Source organism: Hakea prostrata, chromosome 9 (genome assembly GCF_041222555.1).
Source record: "Hakea prostrata isolate BN-2017 chromosome 9, UWA_Hpros_2, whole genome shotgun sequence".
Taxonomy (NCBI): domain Eukaryota; kingdom Viridiplantae; phylum Streptophyta; class Magnoliopsida; order Proteales; family Proteaceae; genus Hakea; species Hakea prostrata.
In genome coordinates, this window is record NC_142608.1 from 25,666,945 (window position 1) to 25,691,710 (window position 24,766).

Here is a 24,766-nt window from a genome sequence, read left to right on the forward strand (position 1 = left end):
ATTATTCCTTTTGAAAAGTTATGAATGATTTTGTATTGAGTTTGAACATTAAATTGCTGGAACTAATGCTAGAGCCATATGTATAAAATAGGAGGAGATTGTTGAGGTATTTGAGTCATACCTAACTTATGTTAAGGTATTCAAGTTATACCCAACTTATGTTCTAATATAGGTCATCAAATTAGTTATGATCTAATGGTGTAGCCTTTGTGGGAGAGTCCAATTACCAATAGAACCCAGTGTGGTTCTATAAATAGTAGCTGGAAGCAACGATCTGGGTATTCCAAATTAGATACTCAAGGTGTAATGCTTTAAGCAACCTTGTGCTTAAACCCTAACCCTAACATCAATACTATTAGAGTTTGCAAGAGCCTCAGTTGGAGTGATAAAAGATTCAGGACTTGTAATATCTTGGGTTGCACATTGGATCATCCTGATTAGTCACTAAGTCCATACTCCATAGGGTTCATTTGCTATTTGTGATAGTGAACCTACAAACACAGCCAATACACAAGCAAACAGGTAATGTCCAGAGAGAGAGAGAAGAAGAAAAGAAGACGGTGACGAGGAGGAAGTAAAGACTGTGCTCTATAATAGTGATTGAAAACAATGTAATTGCTACAAACCATCCTATGAGATTGTCATTTGAGTTGCAAGAAGTCCCAATCCTCTCACAGGAGGGAAAAACGTGAGTTAATCCGGGTGACATGGGCCAGGTTAACTCTACGATTGGGAGGAGTAACTGGTGGGTGTTGAATCCAGCAAAGATAATCCTTCTCTCAACTGAATTTGTATTAGTAGTGAGTAGGGTTGAATCGATAGAGATTGGTGAAGATTTATTCCTTGATAAAAATTGGGGGGTTTTGAATCAACAAACTAAATAAAAATAAACGAATGCAATAGTTAACAAGAAAATCAGAATAATAAAAACTTTCAATCAAGATTTAATTTCAGTATTGATTCTCTCAATTGATCATTGACTTAAAAATAAAAATTTTAATTTCAGGTAGATTGGTTATGATCATTAAGGATCAGTCCTCTAACAACCAATATTTTCCTACTGTATCGATAACCTTCGGATCCGTCCTTTGAGTTATTCCCTAATTAATAAACATAACCTTCGGATCTGTCCTTTGAGTTATGTCTATTAATTGCATAAAAAATTGAAAGACCCAATCCCTAGTCAATAAACCCGGAAAAGCCTTGTTTATTTAAACTAGGATATACATTCTCATAGCAAACTCTCCAGGGCATTGATTACCCATTCGAGGATGCTATTTGTCACTTATATAAGAATAATAAATAATTATTCTAATTGATTAAGTATTGTATTAATCATAAAACAACAGGTGTCTTGTCTAAAGATTAATACAACAACATAATAAACATGGAAAACACATAAATACCTAAGAATTAAAGAAAACTAATAATCTGAAGTCTCACAATTGGCGAAAATCAAACTTCCATTAATCTTGATCAAAAGATGGAATTAGCTAGACATGGAAAAGAAAAATAAAGAAATGAAAATAGAAAACATTGTGTCGTTCTTCCTCAAAACCGTGGCTTCCTCTTGTTGTAATTTGTCATGCTCAATCTCTGAAAATGCGTTCCTTCTTATAGAGGATTCCTGCCAATTCTGCATTCTTTCCAATTTTTTCATTTCCATTGTTCGTTTTAGCAATGGAATTCTTTCCAATTCAGTTGTTTTCTTTCTTTCTCCTTGCCCATTTGATTGTTTTCATCTTCCTCCTTGCCAATGCAATGGTTTCTAATTTAGTCACTTTCCAATTCAGCTTCTTCCTTAGATGTCTGATCGCAAGAGAGAACGAAATATTTGTTTGTTGAATTAAGACATTTTACGAAAAATCCTTCTGATTTGGACAAAATCAAATCTCTAGCTTTAGACATAATCAAATCCTCCATCTTAATTTGGGTATGATTCTTTGATTTGATTTAAATTTGGCAATATGGTTTTAACCATTCTTTTTATGGATTTGATATCCAAATGCTATAATTTGTAATATCCAAATAAAACAACCAATTAGTCTCATTAAAAAAAAAGGATTTGATATAATATTAATGCAATTAAGTGACCTATCAGTAACCCTTAGTGAGATTATCACACAAAAAACCCTAGCTTCGAGGGGAGCACCAAAGAACGTCTATGGATCCTACATTGGTTGTGAATTTTGTGGAGAACATAAAGTAAACTTCTAGAAGAAAAAAATAATAATAATAATAAAAAAGACTAATCCTTCATAAACGAAATGGAAATTTCCAACCACCACGTTAAATATTGGCTTCAAACACGAATAGCGAAGTGGTTTGTTTCCATGGTGCTTAACCTCTTGGGTTTGAAAGATGTACACATAAATTTGGTGGTTAGGGACTCAAATCAAATCGATTTTTTTTTTTTTTTTGATAATCCTATGTTGATCAAATTTACCAAATCTTCTTTCCACCTGATAGAATCAGAGACTTGATTAATATCAAAATAAAAATTAGACTTCCCATTTACGTTGACTTAATTTTATGCACTGATTTAATAGCAAGATTAAAAACAACTGTTGATTTTTCGTTTGCCCCCTTTTTTTTTTTTTTTTTTTTTTTGGGTGGGAGCCGGTAATGTTTGGAAAAGGACCAATAACCACGACTGATTTTCATTTAGAAGCACGAATTTTTTTGGGGGGCAAAGAGAGGATGACTGTCACAGCTAATGAGTTTGATCTTTTCTAATTTAAATAAATCGGATCAACATAATCAGTACAGAAAATATGTATACGATGATTCTATAATGGTTCCAAGAATCCAACTTAAATCTCAAACATCATCCAACATAATAAAAATTAAAAAATAATAACAATAATAAAAAATAATAATAATAAAGAAAAAAACAATGTATTTTTGAAATTTTATAAGTGCTTTTTGTTCTTCCCACCTTAATAGCTTAATAATCAAGGTCTTGCACACACTTCAACTAATCCTCAAGAGTGACTAGCACAACAACCCACCAACATGGCCTTGCACTTACAGTGCATAAATCAACCGGGACATTGAACATACGACCACACACCTAAGCGCACCATCCCCTATCCCTAACCATCTGGGCTGGCATGACGTACTTTAAATACGTTCAAAATGTGAATTTGTTTCTTTTATAATTCACAAGTACTTCTACATTACATTAATCGATGGTTTTCATTTCTATATAAGTTTTGCTCCGAGAACTAAAGAACTCTGATAAATGCTTAAAAACAATAAAATTAATTACCCTCCAAGATGGAAGATATTCCTACTCTTAACGTCACCTCCGCCATACCATCAGGAGGAACATTCACCTCTGAACAATGACAAGAAGGAATGGCAAAGCTCAGTTACAAAAGCAAAGTTATTTTGTCAGTGTCCCAAAAAGTGCCAACTCAATTGTGACGGCAGAAACCTTGTATCTTAAAAACAAAATGCCTCAAAACATCCTCTGGGTGGGGTGCACAACATGTTTCTTGCTCAACATCAATAGAAATGCTTCCACCATAATTCTAGTCGCTGAACTGTAGTGCCACCCACCTTGGAAATATTGTAAGCTTTTCAGAACCCTAAAATCTCCCCATCTTCTAATTCATTATCCACTGACAAAACTTCAGACAAACCAAGGCAATCTCTTCTCCCCTAGCAACCCTTCATTTATAGAACCACCATCCAGGTCAAGAAAGCTATCAGGGTTTGCTTGCTCCATAAGTCCTGAGTAAACATCCTTTAAATCCTGGTCGAATTCAAAATCAACATTTCCAGCAACTCCTATTTCTTTTGAACTAGAACTTAAACATGTACCTTTGTGCATTTGTGATTCATTCTTCAACCAGAGTGTCATATCTTGAGGAACTCTATCCAACTGTGCCTCGGAGGAAAAAACTTGTCTGTCAATTTTCTTGTTGACAGCTTGGAAATTATCCAGAGGCTCTGGATTCATATACTCCATAAGATCTAAAATCTGTGTATCAGCAATGTCATCATCTACTATTTCCTCTTCCCTGAAGAGCACTCCTCGTGGGCTTGATTGTTCATCATTTGGAGGAAGGCTACGCTCCAACTTCTTAAAATATACATTCACATCTTTGCTAATTTCAAATTCAAAGCTATCTGATGGGAGATAAACATGAATTATAGGGTACTCGATGATGATTATATTTGTCAACTGTTGCCTTATTGGAGCCTTTATGTCCAACTCACAGAAAGGTGATTTAAGTCCCTGCAAAAAAAAAAAAAAAAAAAACAAAAGCAGCACATAAGCATCCGTTGAGCACAGCCATGGTTAACATTTATAGAATTCCGTACATCCAATTTCAAAACTTCTTTTAAAGCATCAAAGTCCTGATGAAGACCACATCCATGGGTACATTATTGTATTACATTCATCTGCTTTCAAAACTTCTTTTAAAGCATCGAAGTCCTGATGAAGACCAAAGTACCAATCAGGAAGCATAGTACTGTAGTCTGATTAAGGTTATTTCTGCAGATTAAACTCCTATGCAGGAGACCCATTAAAATGTAAGACATTAGAAAACAATCACATACTCCATAAGTAACACCAATGAATGTACCTTTGGGTTTTTCTTGATGAAGAACCTGAGTTGATCTAACTTGTCACAGAATGGCCTTAGTTGATGATTCCAAGGACCAGGCTGAAGATGTTTCTCAATTATGGAGCACAGCTTAGTGTTTTCATCTACCCTGCAATAACACCAGACATCAATTGCAGAATATTATTGCACTGCTTGCCTCTCCATCACAAAGCAGGATTTGGAGATAGGTAGGCCCATTCAAGACAGCTAGACAGATGCCTAGTGGCTACTGTTCAGGTGGTGCTGAAATTTTGTGGTAAGCAGAGCCAAAAGTCCCATGCTCACAAATCATGTTTCAGCATGAATCGAGTTGGCCAAATGGAAAAACAAATCATTAAGGATTTCTGGAAAATAAAGAAGGTGCAGAATCAGTAGTGAATGGACTCATATGGAAAGGTATGCCAATACATTGGAGGAGTAATGATTTAACTGAGGCTGAAATCTGACACATGGCCAAACTGGACCATTCCCTTGATATCCACAGTCAAAAACTGTCACATCAAAATCCCACAAGGCAGATATACAACTAAAAATTTGGGTGTGCCAATCAGAGTCCTTTTCCAATCAGAAATGTATAGAAGCCTTTCCACAAGAGTTGGTTTCACAGCTTACCCATGGTCAATTTGCACAACATCTGTTGAATGAAAACGCCATTCAATCGTCCAGAAAATGCAATCCTTCCTAGAATACAAAATGCCAGATATGATTATTAGCGACAAGTCAATTTTTGAAATGCAGCATCTCTATGTTCAGGAAATGAACAGAACTTGACGTTATCTTCCACAAGAGACCATCTTTTAGACAAAATAATGACGGGTGGAAAAAAGGGCTGGGAAAAGTGTACCCTTTCCTGCAATTTACCAAAATCTGACGCTTTGTTCAAGTGGTGTGGGAGAAGTAGTAGACAATATGGAAGCTTATTTGCTGAGTTGACAAGCCATTTCCCACCCCATGATTAAAAAAAATTTACCCATTTTGGTGGAACTTTGTGGGAAATGAAAGGTTAGTGTGGGGTCCGATTTAAATTTTTCACAATTTTCATTTTCTGTACTTCCTTTCTTTTCCTGTTCCCTAATCCCAATACCAGTCAACCCCATCCTGGCAACTATCCCACCCCTTTTCGCTGGAAAACAAATGAACTCCAACCGAACCATGAGAACTAAAAAGTTAAATAGTGAATTGTCATTTTGCATCAGACATAACTGTGCTAGCATGATATACTAAGAACAAGATACTGTTAAATAGTGAATTGTCAAAGCAGAAGAACAAGTCAAAGGAAGATTTAAAAAAAACTAAGATACCGTTCACTAAGGTACTATTCATGTAAATAGTGATGTCTGCTTGGAGTACATACCCATATATCATAGAAGCTCTGAGAGTAAGATATACCAGGATTGATAGGACAGCTTCTTGACAACTGTTCCCCCCCCCCCCCCCCCCCCCAAAAAAAAAAAAAAATAGAGGGAAAAGGATAGGACAGCTTCTACAAGATTTTGTTTCCTTTCGACATTTCAGTCCTTAGAAGTCTTAACCAAGTTAGATTTTCTATCATATTTTCTAAGCTGGTTTTCTGTTTTAGATTCTTAGCTTTTATTAAAAAATTTCTATTTCAGTAGTATCCCTTTTGTATTAATCTCCGATTTCGAGTTAAGGGACAAGATATTGCAGCCACTAAATATGCATAAACTCTTGGGAGCCTGAGAAGGGTTGATTATCAGAATTCTGGTGAGAGGATGAGGCAGAGAGAGCCTTGGATGAAAAAGCTGAGTGTACTCCCCCATCTACCTTCTTCAACTCGCTAGTCAACCTTAACTGCTGCTATTACTATAAGACTACAATTTGCTACTGCTAGTGCACTCGTCAAAGATCTGAACCAACTGTTACTCTTCATCCAAGCATTCTCTAGTTGCATACTGTTAGGACCCTAAGATGAGGCCATGTGGAATGAGGGTTAGTTGACCCTAGGATGAGGCCATGTGGAATGAGGGTTAGTTAGCGTTAGTTGAGGTAATAAATAGAGGTAGAAGAGAGGGAGAGGGTATCGAATGTTTTATGAGAGTTCTTGGGCAGCCGTAGGCTGAGGGACACCACTGTGAGGTGTGGGGATGACTAGCACCATAGAAACCAGAGTCTATCTTGTTAATTCTTGCAATTCTTGTATTGATTTTGGGAAGTATTAGTAGGGTTTCATCAATTGGTATCAGAGCATTCACGATCCCAGGGAGGTAATGGCACTGCCTTCATTTTCAAGCAAAGGAGAAAGTCAGAGATGGATTCTAGAAATTATGTTGTTTTGCTGGGAGAACCAAATTGAGGAAGAGCAGCGGCTAGGAGTGGCGATCCAACATTTGGAAGGAGAGGCAATCGACTGGATCTATGGCAAGGACTTGATGGAATTTACCTAGACGAACTTCAAGAAGGCGTTGGTTAACGATTTCGGTAACGGGAAGGTTGCAACGAGTCGTCCTATGAATCTGTATTGATTCTTGGAGAGGAAGAATCGCAAAACCACTTTGTAAAATCAATAGATAAAGCGGTGGAAGTTGCAGCCGGTTGGGATGTGTCTCGCCGAGCATGGAGAAGTTCAAGTATCGATGCCTACCAGTCCAAAGTTGAGAAGGAGAGAGATCATGCCGATGATTTGAAGAAGAAGAAGGATCGAAGGACTCCAGCAAAACTCTCTGGAAAGCTGCAAACGGCGGATGAAGTCTCTATTCGTAGAAATTGGGGAAGACGATGGTGGAGTTGGAGGGTTTTTAGGGTTGGTTTGGTTCACCCCAGACCGGGTTTTGGGTTGGTTTCACCCCTTAAGAGCCCAGGTTCTTCTAAATTGGGCCCAACTCAAGTACACTTATCCTCCCACATAGGGCCCAAACGAACCAAATATAAAAATTGGGGCCGCTTGGTTCCCAAAGAAACCTCCTTGGGCCCAACCTATCTCTTTAAGCCCAAGCCCATCACATTTTATTAACCCATATTTCTTAATCCATTTCATTTTCAAGACCCAAAGCCCAATCCAGCCCATCAAACCAACGTCCCACTCATTTATCATAAGCCATAGTTTGTATTTTGACCCCACCCATTTAACACATCTATCATGGGCCTGGCCCGTTTTGTTACCCCAAAGTCCACTTCTTTTGATTTTTAATTTGGGCCCAATTAACTCAAACAGACCAAAGCTCAACCCAAGGCTCAGTTCAAACCAACGATTCACCAAACCAGCGGTCCGACCGAGCCAAGAAGAGGAAAATCCATCGTCTTCAACCTCTGGACTGCAAAATGGAAAGGGAGGCGGCAATGATGGGGCTGCAGCGACTGAAGGGGAGATGCAATGCTCCATTACGGTGAAAGAAAAAAATTCCAGACCAAGCGCTTCGCTCCAAATCTGATTTGAGTAGTGGGTGTGTTATTCAGCCTGGGAGGATGATGTTGAATTACTATAGTTATGTGGCACCATCAGACGACTAAACTTCAATAATTCCATCACCTTGAGGACAAGGTGATTTTCGAGGGGCCGGTAGTTGTTAGGACCCTAGGATGAGGCCATGTGGAATGAGGGTTAGTTAGGGTTAGTTGAGGTAATAAATAGAGGTAGAAGAGAGGGAGAGGGCATCGAATGTTTTATGAGAGTTCTTGGGCAGCCATAGGTTGAGGGACACCACTGTGAGGTGTGGGGGTGACTGGCACCATAGAAACCAGACTTGTTAATTCTTGCAATTCTTGTATTGATTTTGGGAAGTATTAGTAGGGTTTCATCACAAACCAACAAGAGCAGATTGCTGCTCACTTGCAATCAAAGTTTCTGTCTAGTTTGTCCAGCAACTTTAGACCTAGAAACTTAGAAAGTGGAGACTTCCCCTACAATTGAGTGACAAATGGAGGACAAGCTTCAGTCAATATTTACTCTGATACCAATCTGACGTATATCTCTGGTGGCTGGTTAGGTTTGAATCCCTCAAGCTTCTAATTCTTAATCTATTGGGTTCTCAGAATTAGGAAGTTCTATGAATCTGGAAGTTTCAAAAACCATGCACCTGTATTGGGCCTTGGTTCCTCTGGGATACAGACCCATACACGTCATGTAATTGCAAATTATTGTTTGGTTAGTTCTAGCCATATAATACCTGTTTGAGCTTGTTGCATTCTTGTTAGCTGCTGCTCATTGGCTCTTTCTGCTAGAACTGTTACAAACCGACATGGGTGCTACTGGGATTAGTTTACTTCTAAATTAGCCTTACAGCAAAGAAGATTTAGAAATTTCTTTGTGTCTCCATAAAGTTCTCAATTGTCACTGCAAAAACCTTTTATCATAAATTCAGATCAATATTGATAACAAGCCCCATCCAAAAGGAGGGAAAGAGAGTGAAAAAAGGATCAGCTTGAACAAGTTTGTCTTAAAACGAACACTAAGAAATCACGAATAGAAATAGAAAACAAATCAAAGAGACACATAGATTTAATGTGGTCACGCACCAATGTAGTATGCTATGTCCAAGCGAAGAAGAACTTTCACTATGTAGGAAGGAGATTACAACGGAGATCTCTCAACCAATAACAAGAACAACATTACAATACTCTCACCCAAAACCCTAAGGCAAAAGACCCAAATCTCAAAATGACCTCATAACAAAATATCAAGTAAACATATAGACCCACTGGGTTTGGACCTATTGGCCTAAGCCCTCTACTTCCATCACAGATCTCACAAATCAGGCCATTCAGGTCTACCACCAAATATGTTGGTGCGGTCCATCTATAAAGTCGGGCACAAGACTTCAGGTCACACATAACAAATCTCCACCTTTACTCGAATACACAGCTAAATAATCTTCATCTTCTCCAATAGCCCCTTCATGAGCTAGTCTCTAATGTGACCAACACCAATCAAGTCCAACGCAATGCCCAAACTTGGTAGTACATAAAGGCTTTGTCAACATATCAACTTGGATTGCCTTCAGAACCAATCTTCAACACCTGTATGCCAGCCATCGCTCTAACATAATGGTACCAAACATCAATGTGCTTCATCCTCTCATGATACATTTAGTCAAGTGAATAGCACTCTGACTATCACAATGGACAATAGTCACCTCCTAATCCATATTAAGTTCAACAATCCAGCCTCTAGGCCTTATAGCTTCCTCTACTGCTCTACTCACCGCCATATACTCTACTTCTATAGTAGATAATGTAATTGTAGCCTATATAGTAGCCTTCCAACTGACCACATAACCTAGAATAGCAAACACATAACCTGCGAGTGACCTTTTGTCAAGATCACTTGCATAGTCTGAGTCTACATAGTCTGTCAATCTACCATCATTCCTCCCAAACTCCAAACAAACAATAAAGGTCCCCCTCAGATTCCTAAGTAACCATTTAACTGCTTCCAAATGAGTTTTACCTAGAAATGATAGATATTTACTCAGCACACTAACTGCTCGTGAAATGTTAGGTCGAGAACACACCATAGCATACATAATAGAACCATTTGAACTAGAATGTGGAACATGTGACATATAATCCACCTTTTCATCTATTTGAGGTGATAAAGTAGCTAAAGTCTAGAATAAGATGCAATTGGAGTATTAACACGCTTTGCATCTTTCCTACGAAAGCCTTCGATACCTTCTCCATGAATTTCTGTTGAGATACATACTTCTTTGCTTTTCAATCCCTCCTAATTTCCACACCAAGAATCTTCCTTATTGCCACCATATCTTTCATCTCAAATTGAATTCTTAACTGTTGCTTCAACCTGATAGTCTCATTCATATCTCTAGCATCAATCAATATATCATCAATATATAATAACAAATATATGAATGAACCATCAGAGTGTGTTCTAAAGTTACACAACAACCATATTTGTACCTAATGTAGCTAAAAGTAGCCATAATAAAATCAATACTCTTGTAACACTGGCTAGGAGACTGCTTTAAACCATAAAGGGACTTGTACATCAAGCAACCATGGTCCTCCTTTCCTTCTACAACCAAACATTGCATATAAATATGTTCTTCTAGTTCACCAAGCAAGAATGCAAAACACACATCAGGTTGCTCCAACTCCAATTATGCTTAGCAACTAAACTAAAGTAAGCACAACATGAAAGGAACCATGCTCACAAAAGGTGAGAACTCATCATTAAAATCAACTCCCTATACGCGATTGTAGCCTTTTACAACAAATCGTGCCTTATATCTAGCATCTTCAACACTAATGGTTCATACTTTCCTCCAGTAGACCCAATTGTAGCCAACAATTTCCTCCCTCTTAGGTCTTGACGAGCTACCATGTTTGATTTTATAAAAAACTCAATTTCCTAATTCATAACCAACAACCATATTGAAGAATTGACTAAAAAGATATGTTTTAAATATGTTGCAGACTCACTTGTATCTACAACAGACAATGCATAAGCAACAATCTCAACATGCTTATATTTTTGTGGTGGCCTAATGTTCCTCCTTGGCCTACATCTAGCAATGATGTACTTATCTTCTTTTTTTTAATTCCCTAAAGCATCTTCTTCAGTACAAGTGGGCAGTTGAACTGAAGTTTTTTCCTTCTTTCCTTTTGCGGTAAATAGGCAACTAAACTGAAGTTGACTGTGCTTTCTCTGCAAATAGATCATCCACTTCAAACTCACTTCCCCATAATCTTTCTGGCTTATGTCACTTTGATTATGGGATTCCTTTCTAGGGTGTAACATAAAAGACTCATCAAAAGTTACATCTCTATTAATAATAAACTTAGGATTCTTTGAATCATGACACCATAACCTAAATCCCTTAACTTTAGGCCTATACCCAAGAAAAATACACTTCTTAGCCCTAGGCTCCCAACTTTCTACCATTCACATGCCCATAAGCAAGACATCCAAAAATCTTTAAATTATAATAATCAACAAGTTTACCTGAACAAACCTCCTCCAGAGTCTTGGACTCAATGACTGCACAGGGAGACCTACTCACTAACCATGTTGTTGTATTTATTGCTTCTACCTAGAACTCCATGCCCAATCTTACATTTGATAATATACACCTTGCCTTCTCTAACACGATTCTATTCATATGCTCTGCTACTCCATTTTGCTAAAATGTCTTCACAACTCTATGGTGTCTTACAATTCCCTCATTCTTATATAACTCATTAAAGTCACCTTCACAAAATTATAGGCCATTCTCTATTCTCAATCTTTTAATTTGCAACTCAGTCTACTTTTCAAGCAAACTCTTCCACTGCTTACAAGTGACAAATACTCTGTTCTTGTGCCTTAAGAAGTAGTACACCTAAACTAAGCAAATACCTGACAACAATTTGCTTTGATGGAACCTAGGATGGACCACAGAGATCGAAGTGAATGTAATCCAGAGTTCCTTTGGTCCTACAAATAGTGCTATAGCAGTACTAAAATTGATTCTCTTTTGCTTCCAAACACGAGTGCTCACAAAACTCCATCTTTCCTGTACTCTCACATAACCTTTATTATACTCTCACACAACAGACCCCTCTTGCTCAATGCAGCCATCCCTCTTTCACTCACATGGCCTAGCCTCATGCCATAACATTTGAATCCAAAACTGATGAAGCTACCACAACACATCCAATGACTCCACAACATATCCATTTTGCAGTACCCTACAAGACATACAAACCACCTATTTGTCCTTTCATCAATAATAAGAAAGCACTCTTACTAACCTTAATGACTCCACCTTCAGCTGTATATCTACACCCTATTGAATCGAAGGTGCCTAGACGGAAGAAATTTCTCTTCAAGTTAGGAACATGCCAAACATCAAATAAAGTTCTTATAATGCCATCATCCATCCTAATTCAACTTCACTTTGAAAAGGTTCATAAGTAAAGAACCACTCACGGTTAAGGCACATATAGTGGGAACACCTAGAATAAAGGATCCATTCATCTTATGATCTAATTTCGTCATCAAACACCATCAACATCTCACAATCACTTCTGTCTACAGCTATGCTAGCCTCTACAGAGGCTTTTTTCCTTTTGTCGATTGGCACCATGACCTGCTTTCTGCTTGTTCTGATGTTTATAACAATCCGAGTTTATATGCCCATTTTTCTTAAAATAACTACAAAACAAATTTTTATTCTTCGATTTTGACCCAGACTTCTTTTCGTCACTTTCTTTATTCCTCTTAACAATTCTTCCCTTAGCCATTAAACCAACACCCTTAGATTTGGTTATCGTCAACACATCATCAATTTTCTGCTTACTAAGCATATTTGTTTTGACATCGACAACAAAGATTGTCTCTCTACCATAAATCACAGTTGTCTAAAATGCTTAAATGACAGAGGCAACTAAATAACAATAATTGGGCTAAATCTTCAACCTAAATCTTAACATCTACCCTTGGTAGGTCAATAACGATAGAGCTAAAATCAACAATATGAGATTTTAGATAAGTACCTTCACCCATACACAATGTATACATAATAACTGTTGTTTTGACCTTAACTTGTTAGTAAGAAATTCTGTGAGGTACAACCTTCTAGGATCGACTATAACACCACTATTGTCTTCATCAAGAGAACTCTTGTAGAACATTATTCTAAATAGGGGTGCAAGTTTGGCCCTGGCGGCCCTGACCCGCCCTGAGCCTGAATAGGGCTTGGGCTAAAGATTTTGGCCCTAAGGGTGGGTTAGGCCCAAAATATTCTGTCCCTGAACTAGGGCCAAGGGCGTGGGATTACTCTCAAACCCGCCCAACCCGTCCCAGCCCTTCCCTGATTTTGGCCCTGATTTTGGCCCTGATTCGAACCCTGATCTTGGCCCTAATTTTGGTCCTGATCTTGACCCTGATATTGGCCATGATCTTGGCCCATGATTTTGGCCCTGATTTGAGTCTAGACCCTCCACCCATATGCAGATGAATTAATTCTAATCCACATGGGTAAATACTTGACACATGTCAAATTTTAAAACATTATCATGTTTTGTAAAAAATTAACAAAGATAATTATATCCCCATTACCAATGTAGTAAGCATCCATCTTATTTTGGCCCTGATCCTGACCCTAAATTTGGCTCTCATCTTAATGTTAATTTGACCATGATCATGTACTAGATTTTTATCCTAATCTTTATATTAACATTGATATAACTATAAGTCTTAATTTTGACCTTCAGTTATTTTGATCATATTAGACTATGAGTTCACTTTTTATATTATTTTTAAGGTAATTTTTATTTTTCGAACTAAGTCATTTTTAGTTTCCAAAAAACATTGACTTTTTTTTTTGGACTAAGGCGAGATAATATATTATAAATAATAAAAACTAGTCTATAGAGAATTAATATCTAACAAATCTACACCCCAACTTCTCATCATGAATATTGACATATTTCTTTTGCCTCCAATGTGATATTTTAGACAAACTTATTAAAACAGATAGATGTGTTTGTGACTAAAATATCATTTTCTTTAACTACAAAAAAAATACCAATACTAAATTATCGTTGATTTACTTGTTAACAAGGCTTTGAATATGGATTTTTTTGTTGAACAAGGATATCAATGGGAGAGGTTTTTAGTTTCCATCGCCAAAGCAATGAGAGACTTTTAGAGCTCAATAAAGAATAATGGAGTGTGAATTTATTTATGTTTAAAGCAATACTATCAACTTATTGACTATTTTATCATTTTGTAGGAGCTTGAATCATTTTATATTTTTGATAATTTTATTATTAGTTTAGTTATGATATGATACTTTTATGTATTTTTTTTTTTTTTTTTATGAATTTACATTTGATATTTTAGGTCCTCCACCAATTAAGGCTAGGGACAAGGCCAATGAGGGCTAGGGCCAAGATAGGGTCAATCAGGACAGGACCATTTAGGGCCAATTAGGGCCAACCCATCCCGACCCGGCCCAATTAGGGCCAATCAGGGCGGAAATGGGCGTGGCTTGGCCCTGTAGGGCTTAGGGCTAGGGACTAATCCTTCGCCCTAAACTAGGGTCAGGGCGGGAATGGGCTCAGATTATAACATATAGGGCTAGGCTTGGGATTGCAAAAGCCCGGCCCTGTTGCAGCCCTAATTCTAAAGGCATAATTTAATTGCAATGAGGGCTCTATCATCCATTTGTTCCAGTCATCTCCAGACATAACCACAAATTTCTTCACCTTCCCAAATATAGCCTTCTTCACTCTTTACTGAGTAAGAACCACCATCATCCAAACTCACCACAACCGAAATTAATGTTACCATCGAATTTGTTAATGTTGTATTTCTTTCATGTAGAAGCCATGGATGTATAATAGATCGAAAACAACTAAGAGCTCTAATACCATTTTGTTAAAATGAACACCAAGAAACCCCAAATAGAAACAGAAAGCAAATCAAAGGAACACAAATTTAACGTGGTTCAGACACCAACGGGGTGCTACGTTGATGGCAAAGAACTTTCACCATGTAGGAAGAAGATTACAATAGAAATCTCTCATCCAATCGTCAAAATAGCGTTACACAACTCTCACCCAGAACCCTAAGGCAAAAGACCCAAATCTCACAATGACCTCATAATAGAAGATAGGTTGCATATTTATAGAATTTTAATCGAGTAAATGGTTTGACCCATTAGGTAGGCCAAGCCTTCTACTTCCATCACAGATCTCACAAATTGGGTCATTCGCATCACCCACCAAAATATGTCAATGCAGGTCTATCTTTAAAGTTAGGTACAAGAATTCAAATCCAAATTTCAAGTAGGATTCCTTCTTAATTGTTATTTTATTTTTGCAAGTTATTTGAGTTAAGAGATCTTCAGAAGACTCCTTTTTAATTTGTTATTTAGTTGTTGAGTTGTAAATGGAATCCCAATCCAAAAAAGCTTCCCCAGTTTGAGTCCAATTAAGTTTCCTAGATTGAGTCTAAGTCTATCAACTGTAAGGTTATTTAAAGCCCCCACCTCATTGTCAACAAATCAGTGAAGCATTAATAAAATTTGAGAGACTTGGAGTCATGAAAAGCTAGCCAACGACCTGGGTCGAGGGTTTAATATATTATGCAGTGCCTCTTCTTCTACTTCAACTCCTACTAGCCTGTGGCAGCCTTGAAGCTTCACCAAGTCCTGCAACAGCACCTCCATTACCTACTCCTCCAAGTAAGTCAATCCCCTACCACATTCCCAACCAAATGCCCTCCCTCACCCTTCCCCCTCCATCGTGGACATCCAGCCCCCTACCCTCCATCACAGACTTCCCTAACCCCTCCCAAAATGCTGTGGCACCTCCAGCATCCTTCTATTACAAAGCCTACTTCATCCCCAACCCTCCCCTAAGGCCCTAACCATAAACCCTAAGTACAGCCCTTCCCCGCTCTCTTTCCTTCTTTTTTTTCCCCTTCTTTGGTCAGTGGGAGCCTAGGAAACCAAGAAAGGAAAGAAAAGAGAAAAAAAGAAAAGAAACAAATCAAGATCCCATCAAGAATTCCAAGAAAGCAAGAAAGAAAGAAAAGAGGATCAAGATTAATTTAAGAACCCTAGGAACAGCCAACCTAACCCCCCCACCCCCCACCCCCCAGAAAAAATTACCTAACCCATCTAGAGAATCATGAACCCTGATTTTCCACAACTCCATCCCAAAACCCTAACTTTCCACAATCCCATCCCATCTTGGGTATTGTTTGGGCAATCGAACCCTAATTCCTCCAATAGAATCTCAGAAGATTGCTGGTTCACAAAGAGAGGATCCTGGAGTGAATCCAATTTTAGAATTTGATATCCAAATCCCAAAACCCTAGAATTTGGCTTACATCAGGCATTGCCTTATCACCTTAAACCTTAATTCCTCCAAGAAATCTCCTATTACAAGCATATAAAGCCTTGGAAGACTGCAGGCTTCCTGAGAGTGAGCCTAAATCTAGGGCAACATCCCTACAAGCTAAACCCTAGGATTTGGTTCACATCAATGAAAACTTATTTGAATGAAGCTCTGCCATTTAGAAAATGACAGCTTGTTTGAATAAAGCTCTACCATATAAAAAGGCTAATAGCTGCTATGCAATACTTCAATCTATACATTATGTAAAAATGAATAATTTTGTTCCCGTTGATTCTTCCATTCATAAATTTTCTTATATCCTGGGGCTTCTCATTTCTACTTAAGCTCTGTGCATATCCTGGATACTTTTTTTATTATATACCCCTTTTAAACATATTACTATTTTAATCCACACACGGCTCCTAAGTGATAAAAGAAAGAAGAACTTAACTATTTATTTCCTCAACAACTTTGACTTCCAAGTGAGCAAGTGAATGCTCACCCTTCATTTCAAATTCCAATTCCAATTTCTTTATAGCTCTCTTCTCTTCTTTGCATGTTTCACATCTTTGTCTTCACTTCTTCCTCCTATCTGAGAAGGTTATAACAATGCCAGAGCCTGCCAAAGAGGAAGAATAACTTGCCTTCATCAATCAAAAGAAGGCAAGGAGCCCATGGTTTTGTCTGTCCACGTTGATTTTCTTCTCCCCAGATCAAAAACAGTATCAGGAGGTCGACCAAGAAAATCATAACTTTGATCATTGACAACAGTGGCTGACCTAATCAATCTCAGTTGGTGCTGAGATTCATGGTGCTGGACAGGATAGAGATCACAGATAGCAACTTTCTTTTTCTCAGGCATTATAGTTTTCCTTGTCATATCATACTGAGACTTATTGCTCTTGTTTCCTCAAAATGATTTTAATGTCAACATCCCTTCATTGGAGATCAAAAATAGGGTTTGACTTCCACTATGCTTATGTTAAGGGCCTTTCATACTCTCTTGTATTGGTTTTTAACTTCATTGGCATAACTCAAAAACGGATTGATTCAGGGAAGTATTGTTTTGGCTAGTATGATGTATCAATGATGAAAAGGTACATAACACATGTCCCATATAATATTTAACCTACATCAAGGGTTCCAGAAAATCCCTTAAAAATACTAAAAGATTATATGACGACAGAGACATATGATATATCAGTTATTGAACTGCATCACAGTGGATACTCTTGGATATTCTTGAACATGTCAGTTATTCTTTTCTTTCAAAACTTGATAGTGGGCCAACACCAAGAAACAGTTTTGAGAGCAGAGTAACACATTTTAAACATGACTATGACTGGAAAATGAGAATTTCAAATAAGAGGAGAACACTTAAAATTAGGAACCGAAGAACTCAGTAACTCACTGCCACACCATCACTGATTTACATCAGAACAGTCTATTTTCCTGGCCCCTTGAGCTACAGGACCTGACCCAAGCGACATCTTCATGAGTCCCATGTGACATACTTATGGGAATAGAGGTCTTACAGTGCTGGGATCCCACCAAATGCAGCGACTGCTTTGGCACATGCCCAATTAACGATGTGTGAGTGTACGTAATTGATTACATGGGTTTCAGTTAGGAGTTACATCTTAACTCAATCTAATTGTGATGGATGAGTGGCAAAACAAGGAAGGATAAAGTAAGAACGATCACTAGAGCTGATTTAGGAGTATCCCCGATACATTACGAGCTACAAGAAAGTAGTTTGAGGTGGCACAGACATCTTTAGTGGAGGCTTTTGGTTGCCCCAATAAGGAATAATGATTTGATTTTAGATTGAAGGAACTAAAAGAGCTAGGGATAGACTTAAAATGACCAAGTGGTGAGGCTAGGCTTTGTGTCAGATATGCCCTCAAATAGAGCTGACTGGAGGGCAAGATACCATCTAGTTAAGCCCATTTAGTTTGTGGGATATACCTGAGTTGTTGTAAGAGTTACCCTTCAACTCATGTTAATGTCATGCTTGGGTGAACTAATGAAATTTAAGGGGTGGGGACTTTCCCACCCATGTGAAGTCGAAGTTACAACTCAACCTTTTTATTGTGTCACTGTTAATTGCCCCACAGACTGCTAGTGCAGAAGCATTCACCATGGGGTTCACCCTTTTTTTGTTTATAGGCATCAAGACATCCCTCTTATTGTGACAATTTGACATCATGTGGTGAAGTGACAACAAAGTTATACACAGGATTTATTCAACCTATGACAGACATTATGATGCAATCTGTGCAATCCAGCCATCTAAAGACAGCCTCCACCATCAGTTGCAGGGATTGCACCAAAGCTGTTAGAATACTCGGGGTGTTTTAAATTTCTATCAGTCTATTGGTTGCTTTTATTTACTGTCCACATGATAAGTAACATGGTTCCATTGTGAGACCTAATTTCGACTATTAAGTCCTAGTAAGTCATGCCAGCCACAGCATCAATGCTATATGTGCAATTGCTGAGTTGAGCCCATGAAAATTTCATAAAAGTTTCATTTGTGACCATTGCTTAGCAGAGAGAAGTCACCTCCCCAGTCCTCCATCCAATTCTTCAAGCTTTCTCCAATCCTGACCTAATTGATCTCAACTCAAGAATCTTTTTATTCACTGAATTTATGAAGAGACTTGAAGGACATTTCAAAGCAGTCAACTTGTTCTTCATCACTAATCAGTAAGTAGAACCGTTCCCCAACCCCTGTTCTTCTTCTTCTTCTACTAGTCTTAACATTAACCCTAGCTTTCCTCTCTTCTTTTTTTTTTTTTTTCCCATGACCTACATCAGCCACAGACCATTCCCACCATTAGAAACAGACCAAATTTCAATTGAATTCTAACTGTCCCTGAAGTACGGTTCAACCTACTTCCAGCCTCTATCTCCCACTCAAACTCTAGAAAACCCAACTCTAGTTCTTCCTGGAAAACTGAAAAAACTCACCAAGCCCAACCAACCATCAGAACCATACCAACTTTAGCTTGAACCTTCCCCTCTACCAGATGGAAATTCGATGCAAAGCCTCAGCCTGAACTTCTCCTCCAAACCCTAGATTCCATCCATCTTCACTTTCCCAGAACTCAAAACCCTAACCTGAACTACCTAAATCTCAATTCCAGCATTGCTCAATCACTGAAAGCCTAAGCCTGCAGTAATAGCTGTCCCAGCATTTGTCTATCATAACCCCAAGATGCAACCCTAAGTGTAACCTAAAATTGATCAGAAACTATTTTACCACATTTGAATTGCATGTACATGGTAGATCCTCATTTACTGGCTCCTAGCTGATCTCCTATCAATATAAGATGACATCACATCAGATTCTAAGAACTAAATTTAATATTTTCTTAAGACCGTCCTTAAGCAAACATTTGAAGATAATGTTTCATGCATATGATCACCTGCAATTCAAGGTCAGCTTAAGAATCAGCCCCATGACTGCCTGAGTTCCAAAGAAAACCAGACCAGAATGGCCCATCTGAAATTCAAGCTGAATTGGATAGGAAAGTTATGTGAAACCTAATTTTAGGGTTAGGGTTTCGTGGATGAATTCCCTACAATTTATGGTTTGCCCAGAATCTTCTAGCAAGGGATCTTTAAAAATTAATAGGATGATGCAATGTACGAAGGATGATCCTAAAACAATTATGGGATGAAGAGGGTCAATCTAAAATTATTTGAGAAAGCTCTATTGTCACAAATCAGTGGGTGGGGATAATTTTGGGGAAAGGGAAATATTAGGGTTTTATCAAAACCCAAAGTGAGATGGTTTACCAGGTAGTAGGATATCCAATATCAACATGGAATGTAACACAGAAATATATGATGTGTTAAAGATTCCTAAGAAAGCCTGCAGTTGGGTATGGGAAGGGCTTGGGATGGATCGGATTTATTTTAGGGTTTTAACAAATGTTAAGATGGGTTGGGGTTTGAGACAAATAAGCAATCCCTAATGGGTGGGAACCTTGGTGTTTGGAGAGAAAACTATTCAATTTATGGGATGGGATGGGATGAGATAAGGGTTTGAAGATCCTGGGCAACCTTTCTTCTTCCTTCTTTTTTATCTTTTCTTTCCTCTTTCTTTTCTTTTCTTCTTTCTCGCTTTCTTTTCTTTTCTTCTTTCTCTCTTTCTTTTCTTTTCTTCTTTCTTTCTTTTATTTTCTTCTTTCATTTTCTGTTTCTGTTTCTTTCTTTTCTTTTCTGTCTTTTTTCTTGTTTCAGATCTGCCACAAGTCAATAAAACAGAAGGGAGGGACTGAAAGGGAGAGAAAGGAGGAGGGATGGTGCCGCAAGGGAGGAAGGGGCTGGGGGAGGGTTTCCTTGCTGCCGCAAGGCACGGAAGGGGTTCTTGGCTGCTGCCAGGGTAGGGGACGGGTTAGGGATGCTTGGGCAGGGAGGAAGGAAGGGGGAGGATTCTTGGTTGGATCGCAAGGTAGGGGAGGGCTGTACTTGATGAAGGTGGCTGCTGCTGGAAATTGTTGAATGCCGTGGGCAGATGCAAGAACTTGAAGAAGCTTGAAGAAAGTTGTTGATCTTTGAAAAAGAACTTTCATTAATTTCACCATGGCCCCTTCAACAGGAACCACGGTCCTCAACTCAATTAATCTTGTTCAACATAAGTAGACTTAATTTTTACGAAGCAAAAGTAGAATAGGCTATTTATAGCCTACTAAAGACTCTAAAACCAATAGGGTTTCTTTTATAGATTAGGATCCCCTTACACTTAATCTCAACTATTCAAAATAATAATAAAAGATTTAATCTCCTTGAAAATAGATTCCCCCTAAGACTTAAATACTAAAGGAACTCTCTGTAAATAAAGACTGGTAAGAGACTTACCTTTAAAAAAGATTCCTAGGGACTCAAGAACTCATCTTTGACTTAAACAAGAAATCTTAATAATAAAGACTCTTCTAAAACTTAAAAAAGAAATGCTGAAAATTAAAGCCAGCAATTATTTAGAGCTGATTTTGACCAAATTCCCAGTTTTGGGTTCAGCCAGCTCTAGATAGATGGACGCACTTTAGGGTTTCGGCCAAGGGGGGTCAACCCTGTAAATAAGTAGTGTTTACCATGAAATATAGTCTGAACTAATTCAAGTGGTTGACTTTCTTAATTGATTCAAGTTGAGACACCTTAATAATTTAATTTAGGATGGATAAATCATCTAATTGTTAGCCATCGGGAGTCAAATTGGGTCTTGAGCCCAGATTTTTAGTGTGAAACATTACAGCAATAACAATATCATCAAAAAGTATGCAACAAAGAACCACCACCAATACATCACCAGGGAAAAGTAGTGTTTGCCATGATATATAGTCTGAACTAATTCAAGTGGTTGACTTTCTTAATTGATTCAAGTTGAGACACCTTAATAATTTAATTTAGGATGGATAAATCATCTAATTGTTAGCCATCGGGAGTCAAATTGGGTCTTGAGCCCAGATTTTTAGTGTGAAACATTACAGCAATAACAATATTAACAAACTAGATACCCTTTATCTGAAACATCTTTCAACAAAATAGAAGCTTATAGAGGGTTATCCTCATTATTTTCGGAATAAAACTTCCAGAGATCTGCTTATACTGTTGTAATTGGACTCTTCAAACATAATAATCTACTTTCGAATAACTTCAACTAACTCGAAGTAATGTAGTTTCTCTTGCCAAAGTGATAGAACTCAATGGAGTTAGAAAAAATTCCCTTCTACGGTTGCCATCTAATGTACTTGTTTGACAACAGATCTTTCTTTCAAGTGCTTAGGATACTTGGGCCGTTGAAGGAAAAATACTTCCTTCAGGGGTTTGGTAAAAAGAAGTTTTCCCACACTAACTTCTGAAATTTCACCTGAATAACCATGACTTACTTCCGATTTGCTCCTAGTTTTGTTATTTCCAACCCATATGTGTGGAATTAGACTGGTCATCAGGTCTTAATGGTAGGTTCTAAATCTGATTCCAAGTTCACTGGTAGCAATTATCATTGAATAAACAGTCAGTGAGTAAATTATCAGGAAATAGGTCTGCTATTGATATTAATAGACCAAAATCAAGTGAGAATCTTGACAGATTTTTGTCCTCTGAATTTACAAGATAAGATGAAATGAACATGTAAACATAACAAATCAGAATAGAGATTAAACTTGAATATCACTGAAGACTTCATATATCACCAAATATGGACGGAAAATATTATATATTAAGCAAGAATAAGAATATAGCAGATGTAAGCACTAACTTTTGAACATATCGCGACTGATTTTTCTCTCTATTAGACATTCCTTTAGGAAGAAGAAGAAGCCTCGTGTGACGGCGACCTGCAGCATTCCTAAGCATCTTAAGCTTGACAGGCAATTTGAAGTGAAAACTCCCGAACTTCTCATATCGCATTCGCTGAGCAGATTCAGCAGCCACCTTTGCTTCCTCTAGGAATTTGTAGTCTATCCATGGAAGAATTTCACAACTTATCAATAATGAAAACAAGAATCAAATTTCAGAGAGAGAAAGAGAGAGATACCAGAGACGAGGAGATTGTCATCAAATTGTGAGAGAGAAACAAAATCAGTTCTGGGTCTCTTGCCCGTACAACCAGTCCGTTGCTTGTGGGCTTTGACGCAGGGAAGGCTACAAGATCGAATAAAGCAACCTGGGCATCTGTACTTTGAAGTATTTAACTTGCACTCTTCACAGACAGAGGTTTGTTTAGAATGATCACGATTAGTGCTCCGAGAAGTTGGTTGATGTTGCTCTTCCATCACTAATGGCTGTAGAGAAGAAGTTCAGATACGTTCGAGGCTTGGAACTATGGATTTCAATTGTACTTCAGAGCTATTGGTTTCAGCTCAAGACTTCTGTTGGACGATGAAACCAAAGGACCATAGAAACTTTCTGCCACTTCAATGTGATACCAAACATCAGAAACCACCGTTGATTTGGCTCACAGCGGTTGCCTGGTTGCTCACCGATGAGTACTGGACTCTAAATGGAACCAGCGAAGGAGAGGACTCCACAGAAAAAGAGGGGGGGTTGAGAGTGTGTTTCACAACCGTCACGGCAGGCTCGCGTTCACTAATCGGTGCATCAAATTCAAAAGTAACTGAACCCTAATCATACTCTTATTGCCCTAATACCGAAAACTGAAGAATGAGAAAAAAAGAAAAATCCAGACGCGAACGTGCGCAACGGGAAGGGTTTTTCTTACTTTCGGCTGCGTTTGTTTGCAAAGGTGGAGTGGGAAAAAAAGGGATGGAGAAAAAAATATATATGGGTCCATATATAGTGGAGTGAGAGAAGAAAGAAAAAAAAGGATTTTGTGGAAAAGTAATAGTAGTGGGTCCTACTTTTTATTTTTTCAAACTTTCTCACAAAGCCTATCAAATATGTGGGGTTTTAAAATGACTTTGGGTGGTAAAGTTGAGTTGCCACATCACCAAACAAGTTTCCTTGATTCAGCAAACGGTGACGATCAAGTATGAACGTTTGCCAAATTTCTGTTGCTATTGCGGTTACTTGGGGCATGTGGACAGTCGATGCAAATTATTATTTGCAGACGAGACAAAACATCAAGAGGAGCATCAGTGTGCCCATGACGCGTTCTGTGAAGTTTTTGAACGCTGCAAATTTGGTTCTCAGATTTGAGGAACTCCTCCCACAGCTTGGCTTCTAGAGCAAACGACGACCATCGCCGCTAGCCCTCTTACCGGTGCCGGAGAAGAAACCAGACACACCTTTCCCAACAGCTCGCAGCCGACAACCTCTGCTACGTGTACAGATCATCTGCAGCTGCAGACTTGTATGTCCACGTCTCCTCAACTGAATTTCCTGTTCAATGGCCAGTCATCCTCAATGTCAGTAACGGAATCAATCCCAAATAACGCCTTGGTTCAAACACCGTCAATCACTGGAGCTCAAAACGAACCCGATGGATCTCACTTCCATTTTTCTGGTATGTCTCCATCCCAGCTCAACGTTTCAAATTCAACAGCCTCTGCTACTACCCCTGGCTTTTGTCCCCCATATTTTCATCCAACCTTTTCCCAACTTTATCCACCGCACCTTTTTAACCAACAAATATCTGGACAGCTGGCATGTCCTCATCTTCCATTTCCGCCCTCTCCCTAACCATTCGATTCTGCTCTACATCATCTGCAAAGCCAATTGATCCAATGGCCTGAATTAACCCACACCATTCTCCAGTTAATACCACAACTAACGGGCTGCTCCATTTCAGAACCACCTAATCCTAGGCCCATTAATGTACATCTGCTAACCTAAATTTCAACCCAAATTTACACCCTTACCATAGCCCATAT

At 38.3% G+C, this 24,766-nt stretch overlaps 1 protein-coding gene across 1 annotated transcript; it reads right to left on the reverse strand.

The window, feature by feature from the left end:
* Positions 1–2,774: 2,774 nt before the first annotated feature.
* LOC149005060 (HIT-type Zinc finger family protein) lies at positions 2,775–23,751 on the reverse strand. The gene is made up of 5 exons (XM_089168316.1): positions 22,972–23,751; positions 22,693–22,894; positions 5,232–5,300; positions 4,599–4,728; positions 2,775–4,246 (listed from the first exon to the last, which is right to left on the reverse strand). Exons 1-5 carry the CDS (start codon positions 23,207–23,209, stop codon positions 3,638–3,640), a joined length of 1,248 nt encoding a protein of 415 aa, XP_089024442.1. The 5' UTR covers positions 23,210–23,751; the 3' UTR covers positions 2,775–3,637.
* Positions 23,752–24,766: the final 1,015 nt, after the last annotated feature.